Consider the following 25,003-nt stretch of genomic DNA (forward strand, 5'->3'; position numbering starts at 1 on the left):
TGGGTCACTTGGCCAGGTGAGGCTTTGGTTTATTTATCTGTGAAGACAAACGATTGGGGTAAATGGCATCTAAGACCCCTTTCAAGCTCTTACATTTTATGATTCTAAGGCTATCACTGATTTGGAGCAGCAGTTTTCTTCTCTGAGGAGTGCAGGGTAGAGCTGAAGTCAAGAGTTGTTGAATTAAGTTGTCTTTAACCTTGGCTACATTGAACTCTCTTCCCACATCCATTTGTTTCAATGTAGCAAAAGTTCAGTGTCACCAATTTAAAAACAAAAAGGAACAGAGATAATATAGGAACACATTATTAAGAGGTGGTACCTGCCTTTGTGGACACAGGAACAAGAATACGAGGAGAGAACCAACAGTGCACAAGCAAAAGATTAGACTGAAGCCTCTGATATTTAATTTTAAATGAAATATTAATTTAATATTTAATTACACTTTGGTTTCCAGAAAAACTGCAGCAGCAAGACAGATTATTTGAAGAAGGGAATAATATACATGGTTAAGGAGACAACTGTAAAAATTAAAGATAAATTTCAAGGGTAAATCTAAATGCCACAACGGAGCAGTTATAAATACGTTCTTGCTCTCTGTAATGTGTATTTAGAATATTACAGCCGAGTGCACCAGTCCATTAAGGGGCTGGGATGTCTCTAGTGAAACAACAGCCCCCTATTCTGGGGCTAACAACAGAGACATCATTCCTCAGACTCAGCTGAATGATGTATCTGAATTTCACAAGAAGTGGGAGTGGAGACAACTTCAGTAAAAGTGTAGGCTACCAGGGGGGCTATTGACTCAACCTGTCTCCAGCTTGAACAGGGAATAGTTGTACTCGGGCCAGTTTCTGATGTCTGAATTGGGTATTTTTAACTAAAAATCAGATTCATTTCTTCAATGGGATTTTTTTTTTTCCAGGATAATGCTATACGGGGGAAAAAAAATGCGAAGTGGATGAGCTATTAACATTTGAAATCCAGTTTGCACATCTGTGCAGCACAGCTTTATGAAGGCAGGCGCCACAATTCGCACAGAGCCTCCGGCAGGAGGCTGTTTGGGGTATGATTTGGGGGTATGTGGAAAAACCTCAGTCTCTAATTTTTCCTCCCAGCTGCTGCCTGTTCTTGCCTTAATCCTGTTGAACACTTTCCCCCAAATAACGAATAGGAAAAAAAAAAATTGTTTTTTGCTAAAGTAGAAGATAAGTAGTATTCTGGGAGAGAGGGTTAGTTGGCATGAATTCTCTGGTTTCTTGGTGCATCTCAATTAGCAGGTCGTCTATGTAGACCTCTAAGTTCTCCTGCACACCTCTTATCAAGCACCTACTCTGCATGTACCTGGGCCAGCTGGGGCATGGTCAATCTCTTCTGCTCCTTTGGTCCACCTTTTATTATTTATTTATTTATTTCTTACAAGAACTTCTGGGTTCTTTTTAAAAAATTATTTATTTATTTATTTATTTAAGAAACAAGGTTTCCCTTGGTTGCCCAGGCTGGAGTACAGTGGTGCAATCATAGCTCACTGCAGCCTTGATGTCCTGGGCTCACATATTTCTCCCACCTTGGGCTCCCAAGAGCTGGGACTATAGTCCCCACACCCCACCAGCCTGGCTAATTTTTTTTTTTTTTAGAGATGGAATCTTGCCTGGGTTGGTCTCAAACTCCTGGCCTCAAGTGATCCTCTGGCCTCAGCCTCCCAAAGTACTGGAATTTCAGGTATTGAAAGGCTTCCACCCTTTAATACCTGCTTCCTTGTGACCCCCTGCCCCTCACCTGCAAAGTCCATATTCTTGGGCTGCCTTGGCCTTCTCTGTCTCCTGCAAAAACCTGATTTCTAATCTAGATCGAGATATTCAGGGCACGATGTGGTAGGTCTTTCAAGAAGAATCCACATTTTCCGAAAGACACACAAAGAAGCCCAGCACTGGTGCAACAGCAATGAGGGAGGACGCTGCCCAGAGCTTCCCAGAGCTGCATGTATCCTCCCACCAGATGCTTACAACAGTGAATTGTGCTTGTGCTTCTATATTTATATACATAAATACCTTTACATATGTATATAATTTTATCTTTCTAATGGGGTAAGTATATCCCCATTTTTAGGTTAGAAAAATGGCACAAAGAATAGTTGTTTTTCCTGAAAGTTGGAATGCAAATTCCTGCCTCTTCACTCTGTCATCGGCTCTCTTCTATACAACAGCCTGCCCCGGCGCCAAGTTCTCTCAAGCTTAATAAAAATGTGGAGTTCATATTTCTTGGCCTCCTGCAACTTCAGTTATTTGTAGAGAGGATAATTTCTATGACTTCTAAAGAATTCAAGGCACTTCACAGGCTGTGAGACTAGCACATCATAGTGACTGGAGCCTCCCCTTCATGACTCCTGCTTTTTGAGTTTTCTAGAAAGTTCCACCTAAGAGCAGGCATTACTATTGTGTTTACGGTGAAAGGACCCAGTCTCATAAGAACGTTCCCATGGGTAGAGTGCTTATAAGCCAAAAAGTCTCTGCAACAGCCTCATAAGCAGAACTTAGGTCTCACAAACTCATTTCTTTAAAATACACATTCCCTAAATTAGTTCAACCACCATGGAAGACAGGTCCTCAATCCTCAAGGATCGACAACCAGAACTGCCATTTGACTTGGCAATCCCATTACTAGGTATATACCCAAAGGAATATAAATCATTCTATTATAAAGTAACATGCACACATATGTTTGTTGAAGCACTATTCACAAAAGCAAAGACTTGGAACCAACCCAAATACCCATCAATGATAGACTGGATAACGAAAATGTGGTATATATACACTGTGGAATACTATGCAGCTATAAAAAGGAATGAGAGCATGTCATTTGCAGGGACATGTATGAAGCTGGAAGCCATCATCCTCAGCAAACTAACACAGGAACAGAAAACCAAACACCGCATGTTCTCACTCATAAGTGGGAGCTGAACAATGAGAACACATGGACACAGGGAGGGGAACAGCATGCACTGTTGGCAGGTGGGGTTGGGCAGGGAGAGGAACAGCATCAGGACAAGTAGCTAATGCATGCAGGGTGCATTATAATAGCAAATAGCAAGGCGATGGATCGATCTGTGCAGAAAACCACCATGGCACACGTATACCTATGTAACAAATCTGTACGTCCTGCACATGTATCCCAGAACTTAAAGTAAAATAAAACTTAAAATATAACAATAAAAACTAAAATAAAATACAGATTCTCAGACACTCTCAGGAGAGTAGAAAAAATATTCCCATATTGCAATCTGAAAACCAGGGCCCAGGTAAGGCACCTTCTGAGACCCCCTTCATGCTCACCAGCCACAGCCTATTTCCTGTGCACCTCTCCAGAGTCACAGCCTGAGAGCCAAGGCATCATCTGCCAAGTAAAACAAGACAAGACCAAACAGATGGCCTTGGTATCATTTTTTCTAACAAACTGTACAGTATTGAGAAGTAGTACAGGTTAGGTGTTAAGAGCAGAACTTTGGAATAAGACATCTAGGTTTCATCATAGCTTGGTGACATTAGGCAAGTGACTTAATTTCTCTAAGTAGCAGGATCTCAACTATGAAGTTGAGATACTCATTGAACTGTCATCACAGACAAAGGTGGTGATACTCGAGCCTGTAGGACAGAGCCTTGCCTTACGTACTTAATAGATGACAGATGTGATTATTGAACTACTGTCATTTTTGCTTATTATTCTGTCTTATGATAGAACTTACAAAAGACTTATTAACCAGCTGTCTAATGTGTAGCCCAGGTTCTGCAAAGAACCACAGGAACAATAGTGAAAAGCTATGCTCATTTACCCCCATGTCCTCACACATTGTGTTTTGCCCTGGATTCTGTGGTTGGTGCAGATTTGACAGTTAGAGACAATGACCTTTCCACCCTCAAATACCATGCTCTGATATCCTCTCCCTGCATACTCGCTGCCACCTGAAGTCAAGACAGCCAAGAAGTCTCTGCACAACCAGACACTGTGGTTCTATTGGGTGCCCCACTAGGATTATTTTTCTGCATTGCCAGTTCTCTGTGGAAAAGTCTGGGAGGAAAACAGAGGATCTCTTCTCCTCTTCTCTCTGCCTAGCCTGGCATACTTCCTCCAGGTCTTAAACCAGTTAAGAGGCAACTGGACTTTCCCTAATGAGCCCTGTTCTCATGTGGCTCTCTCAATTGTGCAGCAGCAAGTTGCACGTTAGCAAACAATGGTTGGTGGAAAATAGACCTGCAAAGTCACATGTGCAAAGAAAATGTGTTGTTTTTCAGAGCCCTGAGGTTGTTTGTGCTGTGGTTGGCAGTGGCAACCATGCGGGTGTGGCTAATTAACCAGGTACACCTAATAATGGGCTTGGCTCTGTCATGGTGGTGTATCCTTGGATACAGAAAATGTCAACCGTTGGACTACAGACCACAGAGTGTGTGCAGTGGGGCACGGGTGGAAGGAGGAAAGGTTCTCTGGAGTCTCCTGCAGGACTCTCCCTCTAGAGGGTTCTACATAAGAGTAAACACTAATATTGTGTTCCTGGTGAACGGACCCAGTCTCATAAGAACCCTCCCATGGGTGGAGTGCTTTATAGGCCAGAAAGCCTCTCCAACAGCCTCAGGAGCAGAACTCAGGTTTCTCAAACTCATTTCTTTGTTTAAAATACAGATTCCCAGACTCTGTCAGAAGAGTATGATTTGGTATTGTCTAGAATGGTGCCAAGCATAATTCTTATGATCGGCCAAATTAGGGAAACACCTTTGGGTAACAGCATAATTGGCACCAGAGCTTTACAGATAATGGAAATGAGGCTCAGAGAGGTCAGTGATCGGGTGAAAGTAGACACAAGCAGTGGACCACAAGGCCAGCCCCTGAAGGCAGCGCCTCCGGCTGGTCCAATGCATCTCCTCTCAGATCCTGTCCTGCTCACAGCACTCACTCTGCACCTTTTTAAACTCTCTAGGTTTCAAGTTTTGCCTTTTCCTCCAGAACCAGAATGACTTTTTGTCCACCTTGCCATTGGAGCTGAGTGGTTCGTCTAGGCCTACGGCAGCCTAGGAGCACTGTCCTGCAGTGAAGCGGCCCAGGCGTCCAGGGTGCGTGGGTCAGTGCTTCAGGGTGGCTGGAAAGACGGGAGGGCCTTGTCCTTCTCCTCCTAGGGAAGAGGACATGGCTCTCCAGGTGACCTGAGTGAAGACTCAGCTCTGAGGTGGAACAGCCCATCAGCAGGTTCCTGGGGAAGCACTGATGGTGGATTAAGAGGCAATTGGTTTTTCATGTCAGTAGCTGCCAGTTCAGTGGGAAAGACAGGAGGCCACCAAAGCATTTCCTGTGGGGTCTAGAACCCTCCATGGATGACATCAGCTTCCTGTTTCCGCCAACCCAGGCGGTACTTCGCTCAGTAGCCTCGGGGTGGAAGTTTTCCGAGAGAGTGGCCAGACTCCTGAGCCATCCCTGATAGCATTTGTAGTTTTGATTTCTTCTTTATTTGTGAACAAACAAACTCCTGAGTCCCTCCCCTCCTCACCCCGACTGCCCCTGAAGGCCCTTCCTTCTCAAAGGCAGTTTCTGGAAGAAGTACCACCAGCTATCAGGCTAGAAATACTTTGTACCTGAAAAATCAAGTTTACTAATGTGCATTGTTTCAGTATTTAAACGTGTGACACTATATTGTGCCATACTTTATTCTTTTAATTCTTTTTTTTTTTTTTTGAGACGGAGCCTCATTCTGTCGCCCAGGCTGGAGTGCAGTGGCGGGATCTCAGCTCACTGCAAGCTCCGCCTCCTGGGTTTACGCCATTCTCCTGCCTCAGCCTCCCGAGTAGCTGGGACTACAGGCGCCCACCACCTCGCCCGACTGGTTCTAATTTTTAAATTATTTAATTGTACTAGAAAATAGATACAAGTAAGCAACATGAAAAAAATTTAAATAACAACAACACTGAGAAACCACCATTGTTAACACCTCAGCATGCAGAATTCTGTACCCTACTAGGGTTGCTTGTAAAACTACTCATTTTTCATATATCTAAACAGTGGGTCATATCATGCAGACTATTTTAAAGCTCCTTTAAAACCCGTATCACAGATGCCTTTCATGTAAATAAATATCCATCCATGGCATTATTTTGAATGTCTCTAAAAAAGTATAGATGTTCTCTTATTTGTTTAATGAATCCCCTAATGTGCAATGAGGATATTTTCTTCTTCTTTTTTTTAATGTAGTATGAAAGGACAAGTCTTGAGTATGTATTACCTTTGTTTTTAACATAATGTTCAATTTGCTTACATAATTTAACAGCAAAATTGCTGAAACTTTGCCAGTTCTCGTGAGCCTGTGTGAGCTGACTCCAGCATGTCAACGCCTCTGTTCCTCCCAGTCGCCAGAACTGTACACTTCCCAGTATTAGTCTAGATGTGTTTCCTCGGTTGCAGGATTATTTCAGAAATTCCCTACTACAACTTGTTTGGTTTTAAGATTCGCACTGAGGATACTTTCAATTTTTCATTATAATAAACTCCCATGAACGGTCTTCCAGCAAACTCAATTATTTCCTAGGTAGACATTTCTAGAAGTAGAATTGCTGGGTCAAAGGGCACATACATCTTCAGGTGTTCTCTTATCAAATTTACACTTCTGCAGTAGTATCTTAGATAGTTATGATACCTACCCATCTCCTTAGAGCTCTATCACCCACGTCCAGGTGTGTCTTTGAAACACTAGAGATACCAGAGCTCTACATGCAGAAAGTGTCCTGGAACAAGACCCACTCTCCAACTGACTTCAGAGACAGCCCACACTCCTGGTTTCCTCCTACCCTGACCACTTCTTTTCAGGCTCCTTCCCAGGTTCCTTCTGTCATCTTTAATCCTGCATGCTGGTGTTCCCAAGGTGCCATATTTGGACTTCTCTACTCTTCCATGGCGATCTCATCTGGTCCTGTGGCTTTAAATCCTGTCTAGAGTATCCTGCAGTAGTATCTTGCAGTAGTATCTTAGAAAGTCCCCATTGTCTTTGAATTTTGTCAACCTGAGTATTTTCATTTGTTTAAAAGAAAATCTTTGCCAACTTGATAGGGAAAAAAAGATGATCTTGTTGCCTTGATTTGCATTTATTTATTAATGTGGTTGGGATTTTTTTATTATAAAAGGTTTATTTGTTTACTTGTCTTCCTTCCTGAATTTAACTCTTGATGTTCATTGCTAGCTTTCTAGTTGGGTATTTGTCTTTTCCTCTTTAATTTCTAAGATACCTAACGTTCTCCTCTTTTTCCACAATGTATAACATAGCAGTTAACAAACAGTAGGCACGAAATAAATTTTTTTCTGAATAAAGGAAAAAATCTTTTTATAGCTAAGATAATAGGCCACGTAGAGCAAATATGTTCTCAGGTTGTCCTTTTCCCTTTAATGCCTGGCATATTGACGCAAACATTTTCCTGTTACGTAATCATATCTTTTGCTTGATGGTGCCTGTCTTTAGCCTCAATGTTCACAAGTCTCAAAATGATAATTATTCTTTAAATCTATAATCTTCTGAAATGTCTACATTTTTAATAAAAATGTTTAATTTGAATACATTTTAGTTTATATGCTATGAAATTTAAAATCTAACTGTCTCTTTTAATGCTTAACTAGTTGGCCCAGCACATTTGTTAAGCATTCCATCTTTTCTACATTGACCTGACCTGGCTTCCCTCACCTACTAATACCTAAGTATTTATACCCTTAATGTGTGCAAAGTGTTTATTTTTTAAATGTTCTCTTCTGTTGCATGACATTTCTGTATGTTCCTACAAAGCCCCATATTCTTTTAATTATTGAAACTTAAAATAGGTTTTAATGTCTGGCAGGGCAAGGGCCTCTCATTTTTCAAAATCCTCTTTTAGCACCTTTCCTTCCCAGGTGAACTTTTGTAAAGTTTCCCCAAACATTTTGTTGGTATTTTGATTGGCACTGTGTTAAATGTATTCATTAATCGACATCTTTACAATATTAAATCTTCCCACCTCTCCACCAGCTGGAAGTATTTTGTCCTTCCTCTGAACTCCCTTAGCACGTTATACCTTAAAAAAAAAATCACTTTCTAAACTATACCCACCCAATTTTTCAACTCTGAAACCTGAGCGTTGTCCCCTCCCTCCCCTCCCCAACCTTCACCCCATCCAATCAATCAAGTTGTGTCAATGCTACCTCCTAAATTTTATCCACTTCTGCCTGTCCCCACCGCCAGCACTCTGCTCCAAGTTACCATCATTTCTGGCCTGGGCCACCCCACTGGCCTCCAAGTGACCTCCCTGCATCCAACCTGGCTTCCAAGCTATCCTCTGCACTGTAGCCAAAATGATCTTTTAAAAGGCAGATCTGATGGTGGCAATATTCCCAAAGCTTCCCACCACGCTTGAAGAAGAGCTGAAAAAAACAAGCCTTGATGTGACCTGGCCCCTGCCCTCCCTTGCAGCTTGAATGCAGCCTCTCTTAAACTTATTCTTTCTGCTCTGTTCATAAAATATATCCAATGTTCTTGCCTACCCCAGGGCCTTTGCACATACTGTTTCCTCTCGTCTATTCTAAATCCCCCCCATCAACTCAGTTTAAGGAGGTTCAATTCCCCTGGCATATGTTCCCAGCATCCTACACAACTCCTTTTAGTCCTCATCAGGTTTGCAATTCCTTGTTTAAGTCAGTCTCCATACTGATAAGGCTAGTGGTAATGATACAGAAGTGCTGGCAAAGGAAGGGTGTGGTACCTTTAAATGGTACGGAAGTGGGGAACAGAAGTGCTGGGGAGGGGAAGGCATGGTCCCTGGCTAGGTCTCCACCCCTGGGCCTGTGCCCATGGACCTAAGTGAGGACAGGCATTTTTGCTTTCCTGCCCAAATGTTGCATTTCCCAAGACCATCCTGGCCTGCCATGCCCCCATCCTGTGCCTATAAATACCCCAAGACCCTAGAAGGCAGACATACATCAGCGGAGGAACACCTGGCCAGCTGGACATCCAGAGGAACGCACCGACAGGCATTGGCAGGCCACCGACCGGCAGAACAACACAGAATGTGGCTGGGGCAGTCGGAGGAGAACCTGGGCTGCCGAAAGGCCAGGCGAAAACCATCTATCTCCCTTGTGGCTCCCCCATCTGCTGAGAGCTACCTTCCCTCGATAAAACCTTGCACTCATTCTCCAAGCCCAGGTGTGATCCCATTGTTCCGCTACACCAAAGCAAGAACCCTGGAATATGAAAGCCCTCTGTCCTTGTGATAAGACAGGGGTCTAATTGAGGTGAGTAACACAAGCCGCCTATGGAAAGCTAAATTAAAAGAACACCTGTAACACACCCCCACTGGGGCTTCAGCTGTAAACATTCACCCCAGACACTGCCATGGGGTCAGAGCCCCACAGCCTGCCCATGTGCATGCTCCCCTAGAGGTTTGAGCAGTGGGACACTGAACAAGGGAGCCACAGACCCATCGCACACCCTGCGAGGGGGACAAGGGGACTTTTCCCATTTCAGTAATAATAAGAATAATATAAATAATAAACCACTTTTTGACTAATAAGATATGGGCCATTTTGTCCACTCTCTATCCCAGGTACTTTCCATCAAGAGACCTGGCTGCACCAGCTTGTGAAGGCAGGTGGTGAAGTTTTCAGGAACGTTGTGAGCTATTTGAGTGGTAACTTGCAATCTGCCATGGTGAGAGTATTTGACCATGGAAATCAGTAAATGGTATAAACCCATGCTTTAAAAAAGAAAATCACCTTCTTCCTGAAGAGCCCGTTGTTAAACCTTTGCCAGCCCACCACAGTTGCCATGCCCTGTATCCTTTAGTCCTCAGCTCTGTAGGTAGCCCATTTTACAGACGGGGGAAAAAGAGGTTAAGTCACTTCCCCAAGATTCAAGAACAATTCAGGAGGCAAGCCACGCTATGAGTCCAGGTATCTAATTCCAGAGCATGAGCAGTTCACCTTTACGTCAGCGCGTTGTAATGTCAGGAAGGTGGGAAACACTGGTTTGACTTCTCTCCGATAGCCCCAGCATAGAGCTCAATGTTGAGCACAGCGAGCATTGCTCAATAAATATACACTTCACGCAAAAGTTGTGCATGTCTCAGCACATGAAGAAAACAGAGATATTTTCTGATACGACTTGCTAAAGTAGCATCAGAAAGACACCAGGCACGATGGCCAGAGGCCTGAATTTTGGTTCTAACGCCATCTTTAATTCAACAGGCAATTACTAGCAAATCACTTCTGCTTAGGTTTCAGTTTTCTCTCCTGCAAAAGAAGGTCTTTGACTAGATGATCTTCATAGTCCCTTAATCTCTCAAATTATTTGAATTTACATATAACATAACATCTGTTATTTTCACAGGTGTATGGGCTCCTCTTTTGCTAGGTACTGTGTTTCCAAGATCTGTCGACCACAGCCTCCTCATTCTGTCTGGCAAATTCCTACTTTGCTTCAAAAATGTCATCTATTATTACCTCCTCTGGGAAGCCTTCCCTGATTGCCCAAAGCTAGTCACTCCCTGCATAGTGCCCCTATAACCCTGTTTTTATTTTAGGGGCTGAATCTAATTATTATAATGTAACAGTAGCCATCTCCCCTTTTTTTTTTTTTTTTTAAACTTTTGTCATCTCCCATTCTAGAACTGTAAGCTGATAGAGGTGTACTGATATTATTGATTTTGTGTGTTCAGAGCATGTGTTTGTTGAGTAAATAAATGGGTGACACTTCTACCTGGGTCCTACCTTCAGAAATTCATATCTAATTGGTCTGGGGTTTGACCTAGGCACTGATCATTTAAAGTGTGGCCGAGGGTGAGGACCCCTTTTACACACGCACACACACACGTACACAACACCTGGTTCCAAACGTCTACATCAATGGCCCTACTTATTATTGAGATTGTTCTTTACTTCAATAGAGAGTTGAGGATTGACTGCAATGTGCCTGTTATGATACCTACCCATCTCCTTATAGGCCAGCTCCATCACCCACGTCTACGGGTGTCTTTGAAACACTAGAGATACCAGAAGCTCTACATGCAAAAAGTGTCCTGGAACAAGACCCACTCTCCAACTGACTTCAGGGACAGCCTACGCTCCTGGTTTCCTCCTACTCTGACCACTCTTTCTCCGGCTCCTTCCCAAGTTCCTCCTGTCATCTTTAATCCTGCATGCTGGTGTTCCCAAGCACCATATTTGGACTTCTCCACCCTATCATGGTAATCTCATCCGGTCCTGTGGCTTTAAATCCTGTCTAGATGATGGTTGCTCGTCTGCTCAACACCTTCCATGTCTTCCCATCCAAAGTCCTTGCCCTGCCTGACTTTCCAACCTCATCTCCCATCACTCTCTTCCCCACTGACTCCACTCCAGCCACACGGGCATTCTTGCTCTTCCCCATCAACACCAGGCTCCCTCCCACTTGTAATCTTGCTGTACCCTCTACCTGTGACAACCCCCTCCCCCAGATTCATGGACTTCCAAGCACTTCTCCAGTGAATACCAGTGGACCAAATGGAAAACCCAGCCCCAGGGAGCTCCTGCAATGGAGGAGGGAATGTGGATGGAGAGGAGGACGGAGGAAGGAGAGAAGGGGGGATGGATTTCCACAGCTGGCCCCATCCTGGGATTCAGGTCTCTGCTCCATGTCCCCTCCTCAGAGAGGCCTCCCTAACCAGCCTGCCCAACCCTCCCTCACTCTCCTTCCCTTACTTCTCACTATCTGAAATTATGTCACTTATTTTCTTTCTTGTCTGTCTTCCCCTCTATAATATAAGCTTTATGAAGATGGGGGCTTTACCTTCCTCCCTTCTATACCCCAGAGCTTAGAGCTGTGCCAGCCCATGGCAGGCAGGTCATAAATACTAGTTTGAATGAATGAACTACATCCCTTTGGAGCTGGACCAGTAATTTTTTTTATTGTGACTGCAATAGAATCTCCCATAGATCCACAGAAAATAACACCTGAGATGTGCTTATCTCAGGACAGAAAATTCAAAGGCTGAATTTTAAATAAATAGACCTAAACATTACCTCTTTCCATCTACTCCTAATTGGTAGCTAGCCAGACATTGACATTTTAACAAGAGTAGGAATCAGAGTGCAAATGAGAGACTATAGTATCTATAAAATAATATTATTAAAAATTTATAATATGCCTGCTATAATTTTTGGTTTATGTATTTCTTTCTCTATACTCTTTATTTTCTCTGTCAAAGTATAATACCTCATTGATCTTCCTGCCTCTGGTTGTTCCCCAATTAACTCAGTCTTTATATCAACACCATTTCTTTTTTTGAAGACATTATCTTTGAGTTACTCTTCCTTGCACAGAAACCCTCAATGCCTTCTTATTTCCTGGCAAGTCAAGTCTAAATTCCCTTACAAGGCTTCTTTTGTTTTTAACTTCTAAAAAATGTGGTAAAATACACATAACATAGAATTTACCATCTTAATCATTTTTAAGTGTACAGCTCAACTGGGCTAAGTAGCTCACATTGCTGTACAACCATCATCACCATCCATATCCAGAACTCTTTTTGTCTTGCAAAACTGAATCTCTGGACCCATTAAACAAATCCCCAATTTCCCCTCCCTTAACCCTTGGTACCCACCATTTGACTTTCCGTCTCTAGGAATTTGACTACACTAGGTACTACATAAGGTTTTTAAGCTGTTTTATGCTTTGTTTCCCTCCCATGCTGATATGGTTTGACTCCCCCGAAATCTCACCTTGAATTTTAGCTCCCATAATTCCCATGTGTTGTGTGAGGTACCCGGTGGGAGAGAGTTGAATCATGGGGGCAGTTTCCCCCATACTGTTCTCATGGTAGTGAATAAGTCTCACGAGATCTGATGATTTTACAGGGGGGTTCCCCTTTCGCTTGGTTCTCATTCTCTCATCTGTCACCATGTAAGATGTGCCTTTCGCCTTCTGCCATGATTGTGAGGCCTCCCCAGCCATGTGGAACTATGAGTCCACTGAACCTCTTTTTCTTTACAAATTACCCAGTCTCAGGTATGTCTTTATCAGCAGCATGAAAACGGACTCCACATGCCCAGCACATGTAGGATAAGTTCCAGTGTAAGTACAAAATGCATTGCCACAGCTGTCAGACGAGCTTTTGGTCCTGTAGGAATGTGCTCACCTCACCCTGTGGCCTTTGCCTATGTGATTACCACAGTGAGAACATTCTCCCTTTCTCTCTTTGCCCGTCCAAATTCTCCCTGTCCTTAAATATGGTCTTCAATTTTCATATCTTCCTTGGCACCTCACCCCATTACTCTTGCCCATACTAGACTCTGTCTTTCTGAAACTCATATTCCATTCATTGGAAATACCAAACATTTCAAATTTATGAATTCACCAGCTGTTCTTCGCAATATACCGTTGTCTCCTTCAAAAGTTTCTAAACTTCCAAATGGGGAAGGGATCATGTCTTACATGTCATCCATATCCTTCTCTTAGAAAAAGCAATTGATACAAAGTAGAAATTCAACAAATATTGACTAATATATGATTTTTACCTTCTTGAAGTTTTAAAATACTTCAAATTGCTCTCCAACATCACTGGGCAACTCTCTTGAATCTTTTCAAGAAAATGTAGTTACAGCCAATAACTGTCCATTGTTTAATCTGACCACGTGGATAAAAGACGGTTCTAGCATGGTTTCAACAGAGTTAAATTTGTAGAGGTGTGTTCCTGAAATGAGCTGCTGTGATCTCCCAGATCATGCAGAAGTTGCTTAAATAAAATACTAATTGAGAAGTGAACCTTCACATCACCATTCAACATCTATCACTCAGCTCACTCTTTCCACACCAGTAAAAAGACCTAGAAACATCAGGATGATTATAAAGTGCAGATACTGGGAATTAGCGCAAAGGCAAACCAGAAGCCGGCCTCTCTTGGCATCATTTTCTCACCTACCTGTGTAAATGAACCTTCCTGGGGCTCCTTTGCAGAACTGTTTAGATTTATAAGATAATGTCACCTCCACCACGCCTGGGATGTGCCGGGGAGGAGTCTGTACTCTGATGGCATGAGGGGTTATTAGCTGAGAAATGAATAGGCAGGGAAATAAAATACCCATTAGACAAGCCATCACCAAGGACATAAGGTGTACAGCATCTCCCACTATTGTTCCCCAGGGGCTGCTTTCTCTCTGCTCTACTCTAACTGTAGTACTTCTAGCTCCAAATACACTCTGAACATCCCTGTCCTGTCTCTGTCTGTCTGTGTGTGTGTGTCTCTGTCCGTCCCTCTGTGTGTGTGTGTGTGTCTCTCTCTCTCCACGCCCCACCCCCTGCCCCACAACCTTGGAATTTCCTCTCAACTCAACCAATCTAGGTCCTTTATTTCTACAAGCCCAGCCCAAGTCCCTCTCACCTCCTGCTACCAACCCCACCCTCATCCCTGGAATCCTTTCCTCTGCTGAACTCCTATCCTGCTTATGACTTCAAATATTGATCTGGCAAGTTCCAACTCCAACTTAGCACTGTCACTGATCTTTTTGTAATGTTTTATATTATGATGAAAGTCAAACACATCCAATTTAGAACATTTGGAAATTATAGAAAAATATTTTTAAAAAATTAACATCATAGAGATGATCAATATCAACATTTGTTTTGTTTCCAGTACCCTTCTATAAATGTGTGCTATATAACTAGATTTTACATCCATAGGCACTGTTATCCTTATTTTTTTTCTGCTTAGTATTACAGTGTGAGCATATCCTTTCTCCTGTATCATTTGAAGTTTTCCAAAACATTTTTTAACGGTGGAGTGATATTCCATCACTTTACAATTCTAGATTTCTAAGTTTTCACCATTTTAAATAATACTTCAGTGGATACTTATCTTCTTAAGAAACTCATGCCCGATTTGCTATGACTTCTATGCTTTTTTACCCTTGGTGTTTGTGCTGCTGATGCTCTAGGAATGACTAGTTTCCCAAATCAAAACAATCTTTGGGCGAAAGGAAATCAGAGTAAGCCTGGTGCCTCTGCCTACCTCGCTCCATACAAGCATGGTCCCAAACACCACTTGGAGACCATCAAAGAAGTTGTCCCCAATGATGATGACCATGGCTCCTCCTGTGGTCCAGCCTTCACTCGGGCTAATGGCTTTGATGCAGGGGGTAGCTAAGAAGACAGGAAAGAAAAAGTCAGGTTTGTTCTTTCATGGGTGTCCAACTTTTTGGCTTCCCAGGCCCACGCTGGAAGAAGAAGAATTGTCTTGGGCCACATATAAAATACAATAATGCTAATGATAACTGATGAGCTAAAAGCAAACAAACAAAAAAAGGTTCATGTATAATTTTTGTGATATCCCCCACCACAGATAAGAAAAAGAATCCTTGCCTTCAAAGGATTGGACAACCACAAATAAACAAAAATGCCCTTGCATTCGAAGGGCTGGACACCATATATGGTTGAAGCTTAGAGTGCTGGGGATGGGCTGCTTTTGAAAGCTGTTGGTCATTCCAAGAAGTTCAAGCTGAGATTTGTTGACTTGCCATCATTCCCTAATTGGCTGTTGGTTTTCACCGAGTCATTAAAGCCTAATGAGTTGACCATTATGTATGAAAAAGTAAAACACTTAGGCAATTGTGCAAAGGGTGTTTGAAAAACCCTGTTGTTTTTGCCCATATTTTTATAAGTTGATCACACTGGAAATGTGTAAATCCCCTTTCTCTCCCCACCTCCTCTGCCCTAAGATATTAAGATTTACAAGGCCTGTTAATGGGCCAGAGAGAGAGGGAGAAAGCAAAATCTATCATAGTTGAAGGCTTTTTTCAGCTCTATCAAGAGACAATTTCTAATCACTCTACTAACTTTGTAGGAAGGATTTTCCCCACTTCTTCCATATGCTCCAGGCCTCTGGACTTTATATCCCAACAGGAACCCAATATGGTTTTCAGGCCATAACTAAAGTCAATCCATCACTCCATTTCCAAAGTTGACAGGGTCAAAGGTAGAGGAGAACTTTGGCAGGACTCCAAAAACATGAGCCCCCTTTGAACAGCCAGTCAATCACATCCAATCAGTCAAAAGAAACTGGATGGGTTCCTAGTCCTGAACTCTGGGATTTTCTTCTCCCCTTTCAGTGCTCACTGTGGGAGAATTAACACCACTCCAAATTCTTTACTGATTCAATCATTTTCTTTCAGTTCATTAATTCCTGTTTACAATGATACAAGATACATTTTCAGGCTGAGTTAGCGTGGGAGGTGGGGGTTCGGTGGTAATATATAACAAAACATCACACTAGAATAGTAGCCTAATTTGACCATACATTCTGTCTTATAAGGTCTTTCTATACCACTGAGTTGGGGCGTGCAGAAGGAAGGGGAATAACTAAAATGGAATTTACTTAGATTTGTCAGTTATCTTCATCGATATACTTGAATTTTTTGGACAACTTGAAGTTTAACAGTTACCAGTATTTCTAATTACTTTAATGCACTTGGAAAACTACCCAGAACAGACCATGATTTCTTCTTGTCCAAGCAAACAAAAATCAATTAGCGTCAGTTTCTTTCCAAACATTGTTTTGTTTTGCCTACAATCTGTTTAAGGGCACATCTGACACTTATTCATACATGTCTGGCACTGCAGTGTTCCTGTTTAACTAAGATGTCATAGGTCTACGTTTGCCTGAAATGCCCGTCTCGCAAAAAGGAAAACACAGAACAGAATGGAAGAGAGTGGGAGGCATGAGGACTTGGCACGGGCTGGTAGACGTGTGGGGCTTACAGTGGAGCAGGCTGGAGTCCGTGTTTACAACTTCGTTAAGAAAAAAACACACATGGTCCTGTGTACTTTCTCTTCTCTGACTGCGAGACATAAATTTGAAGTTCGAACAAGGAAATTCGTGGAGAATTTCATGTGTCTACTATGCTGAGCGCAGGCAGCCCTACCTTCTGATGGGTCAAGTCTTCTTGCTCTCCGTCCATGTTTGGAGTTGTTATGAACAAACATGTTGTCAGAAACAGCTAGGACGTGTCCATCCACGTTCACTGTTGTTGACAACACAACCTGCATATTGAAAGGAAAAAGGAAAAAGCGGGTGCAGTGGAATTAGTTTCACATAAAGTAGCAAATGCACCAAAATTCTTTTTTGCCACAATTCCATATAGCAAAGGGGAGATGGGACAGAACTTGGGACTCAACAGAGTTTTCTCCTTCTGTAATTATGTCAGAACTTTACAGAAAAAGTGGCTGCCCTTCATCCATGCATTGTCAAGAATCTTTGCTCAAAGCACACCCATGTAATGAAGTGGAGAAAATGGCTATCTGCCTGCTGCTTCCAGAAACCTGGTTCTCTATCAAAAGACCTGGACCACCACTGCCAGTAGAGCCTCCACCACAGAAAACTGGTTGTGTGCCACGTGGAAGCTGAGATCTACACACCAGCTGGAAAGTCACTTCTCCAAGCTCCGGAATGGGTTCTTGCACTTCAGACGGGTCCTGACATCATGCCCAGCACTGAGATGCCGGCTGGTGAATTGTCTGTGGTGTTGCTGCACAGTAGAGAGTGGTGGCAGTGATGCCTTGACTTTTGCTGAGAAGATAAGGTTGCCATAATTCAGTGTTGAAAACACAGGACGTGTAGCATCTAATGAGGGCGAGGGGAGAGGTGGTGTGGAGCAGTGGGAGAACATGGGTTTGGAGTCAGGAAGAACAGAATTCAAATCCTAGGCCTGCTGTCGCCTAACTTGCAACCATGAAAAACTTAATCTTGTCTAATCTCAGTTTTTCTTATCTGTAAGATATAAATAGCAATGTGTATCTCACAGTGCTTAAATGAGGCATAATGAGATACAGGCACACATCCCTAGTCCAAGAATCTGAAATCCAAGATTCTCCAAAATCTAAACCTTTTTGAGCACTGACATGATGCTCAAAGGAAATGTTCATTGGAGTATTTTGGATTTTTGGATTTTCCAGAGTAGGGATGCTCAACCAGTAAATACAGGATGCAAATATTTGAAAACCCCAAATCAGAAGCACTTCTAGTTCCAAGCATTTTGGATAAGGAATACTCGACCTGCAATATATATAAAGGATTCAGCATAGTGCTTTGTGTGTGCCAAACTGCGATGCATTCGTGTCCTAACTGCCTTGCCCATGCTAGGCTTGACCAGACCATAAGATAGATGACATTACTCACACACAGAGGTTATCCCATGGCCTAAGCTCTGGGGGAAGTCCTAGAAAGAGGCAGATAGGAAATAGGTACCAACAGTTACAAGGCATGGTCCCTAACCTCAAAGAGTTCATTTTCTGGCTGGAGAATCATAGTTAACACAGGAAACAAGTAGCACAAAGATTGATATCGAATCAAGTTCCAGCATGTGTACTGCAGATCCGGGTGGGGGAGAAGCTCAAAGAAGTGGCTATCAGCAAAGGCTGACCAAGCATAGCAGAAGGGAGAAGACCTGGGTGGTGTTCCCACCGAATCACTTGACCCAGAACACGAGCCACTCTAGACATGGGTCTACTTCTCAGTTCACATCAGTTATGCTTGGCCATTATTATTATTATTTTTGAGAAAAGAACAATAACTTGTTATATACATACTCACACACGTATGGACCTTTTGAGAAAGGGCACTAAATAGGTACAAAATGAAGAGTCGTGTTTAAAAATGACTCTTCCTGTCTACTCCCAAATTAAAACGGTTGATATTCTACATGTATTTGTCCTTTCTTATTTATTAAATGGAGGGCAGGGGGCTTGATCCTGCCATATCTTTTTTTTTTTTTTTTTGAGATAGAGTCTAACTTTGTTGCCCAGGCTGGAGTGCAGTGGCACCATCCTAGCTCACTGCAACCTCTGCCTCCCGGATTCAAGCAATTCTCCTGTCTCAGTTTCCCAAGTAGCTGGGATTACAGATGACTGCAACCATGCCCAGCTACTTTTTGTATTTTTAGTAGAGACAGGGTTTCACCGTATTGGCCAGGCTGGTCTTGAACTCCTGACCTCAAGTGATCCACCGGCCTCGGCCGCCCAAAGTGCTGGGATTACAGAAGTGAGTCACAGTGCCCAGCCCTACTTTACCTCTGAATATGAGGGAATGAGGCAGCATTTCAAAAACCTTTTATTATGAATAATTTCAAGCAAACAAAAGAAACAGGATAGCATAATGAATCCCCAGTACTTATCATTCAGCTTCAAGAATTGTCAAAATATTGCCATTCTCATCTCAGCTACAGTAGACCCCTTATCCAAGAGGTCTATGCTCTAAGACCCCAGTGGAAGTCTGAAACCTCAGAGAATATCAAACCCTATAATATGCTTTTTCCTATACATACCTATGATAAAGTATAATTTATAAATTAGGCGCAGTAAGACATTAATGACAATAACTAATATTTGAAATATAACAATTGTAAAAAGATATTGAAATAAAAGTATGTAAAGGTGGTTTCTCTCTTTTTCTCTCCAAATGTCTTATTGTACTGTACCTTGGGTAACTGAAACCACAGAAAGTAAAACCTCAAAAGTGGGCGGGGGGACTACTGTTTACCACCACCCACTCCCAACCCTCTACTCAACAATGATAATAATCACAGGTTTGGGTTTTTTTGTAGGTAAAATTTACATGCATTGAAATGCACAAATCTTAGCTGTCCAATTTACACTGAAATCAGGAAGTAAGACTATTTCCATCTCCCCAAAAAGTTATCCTGTGTTCCCTCCCAGTCCATCCTACCTCCACCACCAGCAAAGCAATACTTTTCTGATTTTTTTCTTTGCCCTAAAGAGTTTTTCAATGACATCTTTTTAAGTTATTACATATTTTTAGCGTAATAGGTTTGGGAAAATCCCTAAAACCCATGAGTCCACAAATCATCTCATATAGTCTCACACCTTGAACATGGTGGTAACTTATGCAAAATTTTACATGAATAAGTGAGTGTCAGTCATCCAACCCAACAGATAATTGACTGAGCTTCTACTATGTGACAGGCCCCAGAGATTCAAAGAATAAACTTAAAGGAACTTCAGTTGTCATTCAGAAAATTATCAATATAATTGCTCACAATTCAGGAGTACATCCTGTCTAGTGCTGGGTCTGTTTTCAATTGTGTCCATGTTAACATGTTACAATCTGGGGAAATTCCTTCCAGAAAGTTCCTATCACACAGTGGCAAACATTAAGATGGCAGCATCCATCATTCCCCGCAAGTTCTCATGTTCTTATCAAAGTGATCTCAGCAAAACACAAGGTCATGTCACAGCCGAAGGGAGAGGTAGAGCCTCATGGCCATGAGGTTAAGATGAACATGAAGATAGTATTGCCTACCATCCGAAAATAATAGGAGAAGAGAGAGAAGAAAGAAGAATCAAACCACTCTTACAAATTGTGTGTGTGAATGCATTTTCAAAGACATAACTGTCATCTCTGGAAAAAAAAAAAAAAGAGAGAAAACAAGGAGAGGGTGCTTTGGGCTTTAATTCTTCCTTTTTTTCTTTTCTCTCTTTTTTTTTTTTTTTTTTTTTTTGAGACAGAGTCTTGCTCTATCACCCAGGCTGAAGTGCAGTGCAATGGCCTGATCTCAGCTCACCACAACCTCTGCCTCCCATGTTCAAGCGATTCTCCTGCCTCAGCCTCCCGAGTGGCTGAGATTACAGGCACCCACCACCACACTAGGCTAATTTTTGTATTTTGTGGGTTTCGCCATGTTGGGCAGGCTGGTCTAGAACTCCTGACCTCAAGTGATCCTCCCGCCTCAGCCTCCCAAAGTGCTGGGATTACAGGCATGAGCCACCGTGCCCAGCCGTGGGCATTAAGTCTTAATGAGCTTTCCTATGCACACTAAGGGGAACCTGGGCCCTCTCTGAGGACTGCGTGGAGGTAAACAGCCTTCTCTCTGAGGTTGCTTTAATTCACTCCACAAGCCCCTTGTCATACCATCCATTAATACTCCCCACGCGTTCCTGCCACAAAATATGGGGCTTTCACGAGCCAGCTGATTTCATCATTGTCCATTTGGGTGGAGTGAGACTTAGTTCCAAAGTGAACATTTCCCGAATGACATACCCTGATGGTTCAGATGCACTTCATTATTTTCTATTAACAATAGAAATAAATTTTAATCTCTTGCTGGCTCACGCTGGCCTCTCATGACAGCTAGGGAATTAACCTGAATTATGTCAGTGTCTGCAAAATTTATTACAAGATTTTAAATTATGTCCAAATGTATGTGCGTGTGCATCTGTACATATAGATATGAGGCAAGTTCCAGGTTTTAATATTCCAAATATCTTAGATGGTGAGGTAGCTGGAAGAGCCTGCCAATTCAACTGAATTTGCAAAATGCGATGGATTTAATTCATAAACTCCGCAACAGGAAACCAGACTTGTTTGGTGGTTGTTTCTATACATAGAGACACGCACTTAAATACTGACTTTTACATACATTTGCTTTACTTCTAGAAGAATGAACTACATTATACAGGTGAAGATATATTTGGTACAGTCAAAACTTCAAATTTAAATTCCTTCACTGTTTACTGATGAACAATGACAACGCTGATATTCGTCTATTTGGAGAAGTTAAGATTTCTGAATGTTTTAGGACCAAAGGAAGTGGAATGCGCATTCCAACATCATCTTACTCCCAGGCCTTCCCCTTCCACAAGCCAACTTCTTTCCCCTAGTGAGTATTTCCTGGGTCACGAAGGCTGACCCTTCCCATCTGGAATCAATCAGTCAACCCCTGACAACTTCCTGAAACACCTCACTCCATTTCCTGTTCTCTCCCCCTTCTCGTTTTCCCCCTGGTTTGCTTCACTCTTCAAAACTGCAGGCCACAGCAGCTTAATGTTAGAGGGTCAGGCACAGTTAGACTCCAAAACACTACACAAGGACACCTTTGACCTTCAAAAATCTTTACATCTTAGCTAAACAAATCAAGGTCAACATTTCTTACCATTACCTTGTTAACTATTTGTATGCATCTCTGCCAAGGGTCTTCTGATCATATAACCATCAATACCACTTATTCACCTACGATCAACTGATCTGATTTAAAAGAAGCAAATGTGTATGGATAAAAGGTGCCATTCGGAGATGCCTGAAACTGAAAATCAACAGCATTATATTAGCAAACATACGGAGAGTATTCCATACAAAGGAACTTCTATGCCTCATCGTCTCCTGTCACCTAGACCTGATAACGCGTCTTTTCTAAGGCTGTCAGACTCTATTGGCACTGCCATTCTGCTGGCATGGCCCTAAAGAATGCCAATTAGGAATACAGATGTCCATAATTTGCGTGGGATGGACCCCCAGTTTCTGCTGCTGACACTGGTGACAGTTTTCATTTATTTCTTAGAGTTGATATATCTGTATTATAGCTCAAAGCCTGCAGATCTGAAAACTAAGTCATGGTAAATGATAGCTCTCCTCAACTGATACATTTCAACGCAAAAGCAACAACCAATTTATTTAGGACAAAGTACCTTCAACCCAAGGTTCCAAGAGAGAGAAATCAGGATCAATTGAAATTGCTTGCATTTTTTCCTAAATAAAAGTGGTTTTCGCTTTCTGCCATTCCCTATTTTTTTTTGATGTGATTTCTCATTTTTAGTAACACCAACTCAATAAACAGACCAATTGGAGAGTGACGGTGGTAGGTTCCATTTTAAATCATTTAATTATATGGCAGTGTTAGTTGGTTATACAGAAATAGAAACATGAATAAAAAGTCTGTATCTTCCCTTGAAAAATACAAGAAAGTTTTAAGAACGGAATCTACAAATACGTTAGCAGTCTTCTACCAGTACTCAAGAAAACTGATCGGCTTTCTCAAATTCTATTTTTCTTCTCATTACCCAAAAGTTCTCCCATGTCCCTCACTCCAATAATTTATACAAAGCAGGAGCTGAGTTGTAAAGGAGCCCTTTCCTGCTCATAAAAGGCCACAGTGGGAGTCACCCTTCAGGTGGACACATCCGTTAATCTGCCTGAACAGCTAATTTTCCAATAGAGGAGTTATTTCTTTAGTTATCAGAATGATAGCATGTGCCATGGAGACTTTTACCAAACTGACTTATTCCCACCCTTGGGTTATTTTTATGCCTTTCTCTAAAATGTCCTTGGCTTTTTGCAACACCAAGCGCGCGCGCGCGCGCGCGTGTGTGTGTTTTAAGTACTTATCCTTCTCAAAGCTCTAACTTTATGATTTAGTTGAATTACATAAGTCTGAGGAATGGCCAGTTGGGCCCTACTCCCAGCTAGGCTTATTTCAGCTCCTACCCAGGTGTTTCTACAAAGACCCTAAGTCTCATACAAAGAGGCTAAAAGAAAAAGAGAAGTCAAAATGAAAAATGTGTGGAATGACCAAATGATCTGCTCTTTGAAACAGACGACAATTCCAATGTCTGCAGTCACTAGAGAATAATTACACTGGTTAGAAACCTCCCCATATGGGCCAGAGTCCTTGCTTTGAAAACACACCAAGTTCTACCATTAGTCAGACACAGTTCCCCACCCTTTCAATGAGGGTCATGCACCTCCTAGCTGAATGTGGGGCCTTTCGTAGTTTAATCTCAGTAAAGCTATAACACATCGCATTTATAGCACACTCCACGTTGAAGACTCTGATACCCTACTTATGAATGTACATACACTCAGCTAAATAAAATGGTCTCGAAAATTCCTGTTATTTTGCCAAGAATGGAAAAAAAATTCTTTATGACATTTTACATCTGGAAATGGAATTAAATTCATGATGTGCTTTTCCCTTATAACTGTTCAGTTGCCATATATGTTATTTCAGCTTTCCCAAAGCATAACTGTTATGTGGGATTTTATTTTCCACCTGTGGAAGGAGGAAAGGGACACAGAAACCATTAAAGGGACAGAGAAAATCAAGACAGACTTCTGGCTATGGCGGGCAACCAAGCTGCAAGTCCATATTGCAAGGAGAAATACACATCGGGTTTTTACACAATCCCAAATTCTCATCATGGACAAGGTGAATCTAATGACACAGTTTTGTCTAAGCCTCCATTAATTCAATCCAAGCTAACAACAAACAAATGGGCTACTGCAGTTTGTTCCGCCCTACCACTTTATTCTTGGCACACATATTTTCAAGCCAGATTTAAGGCCCAGATTCTTCTTTGTTACAGGACTCCAGAGTCTCCAAAATTACCTTTAAACACCTACCCCACAAGCATGGATTTTGTCATTTTCTTTAAAAGGAATTCCCAGAATTCTCAGCAATGGTTGTTGTTTCATATTCCCAAAGGCTAAATTTTCTGTTCAGTGAAGGATCAAGTCCCAGACAGGAGAACACAGAGTTGACTGCCATAGAGACAGATGTTAGAGGTTCTGGACTACTCCAGCAGAGAGGGGACTGGGCATCAACGGTATTACTCCTGAGAAGATGTGTTCTTTTCCTTTTTTAAAAAACATACATATTTTTAATTCTGTCAAGTTTAAACTGATACACTTGATGACAAGAATATAAATTAAACACTGGTCAATGTACTCAGTTTTTAAAGTAATTTAACTATTTTACTTTGTGTGTGTGTGTGTGTAAATTCAACTTTTATTTTAGATTCAGGGAGTACCTGTGCAGGTTTATCACATGAATATGTTGTGTGACACTGTGGTTTGCGATACAAATGATCCCGTCATCCAGGTAGTGAGAATAATCCCTAATAGGCAGTTTTTCAGTCCTCTCCATCCCTTTCTCTCCCTGCTGGTAATCCCTAGTGTCTATTACTCCCATCTTTATGTCCATTGGTAACCAATGGACATCCTCTTACAAATGAGAACACACAGTATTTGGTTTTCTGTTCCTATGTTAATTTGTTTAGGATCATGGCCTCCAGCTATGTCCATGTTGCTGCAAAGGACATGATTTCATTCTTTTTTGTGGCTGTGTAGTATTCCATGATGTCTACGTACCACATTTTCTTTATCTGATCCACCATTGATGAGCATCTAGGTTGATTCCA

At 42.0% G+C, this 25,003-nt stretch overlaps 1 protein-coding gene across 2 annotated transcripts in view; it reads right to left on the bottom strand.

Moving 5' to 3' along the window:
• Nucleotides 1-25,003, bottom strand: part of EBF2 (EBF transcription factor 2) — a 202,483-nt gene that overhangs the window by 29,065 nt on the left and 148,415 nt on the right. The window contains exons 8-10 of one of the 2 annotated variants that reach the window (XM_009212724.4): nucleotides 16,942-17,059; nucleotides 15,033-15,163; nucleotides 13,947-14,073 (exon numbers count right to left, since the gene is read on the bottom strand). In XM_009212724.4, the coding sequence (XP_009210988.1) occupies nucleotides 13,947-14,073; nucleotides 15,033-15,163; nucleotides 16,942-17,059 (376 nt within the window). Of the gene's footprint in view, nucleotides 1-13,946; nucleotides 14,074-15,032; nucleotides 15,164-16,917; nucleotides 17,060-25,003 lie in introns of both variants that reach the window. The other variant, XM_017961873.3, reaches the window with a different exon arrangement.

This window comes from Papio anubis, chromosome 8, assembly GCF_008728515.1.
Source record: "Papio anubis isolate 15944 chromosome 8, Panubis1.0, whole genome shotgun sequence".
NCBI lineage: Eukaryota > Metazoa > Chordata > Mammalia > Primates > Cercopithecidae > Papio > Papio anubis.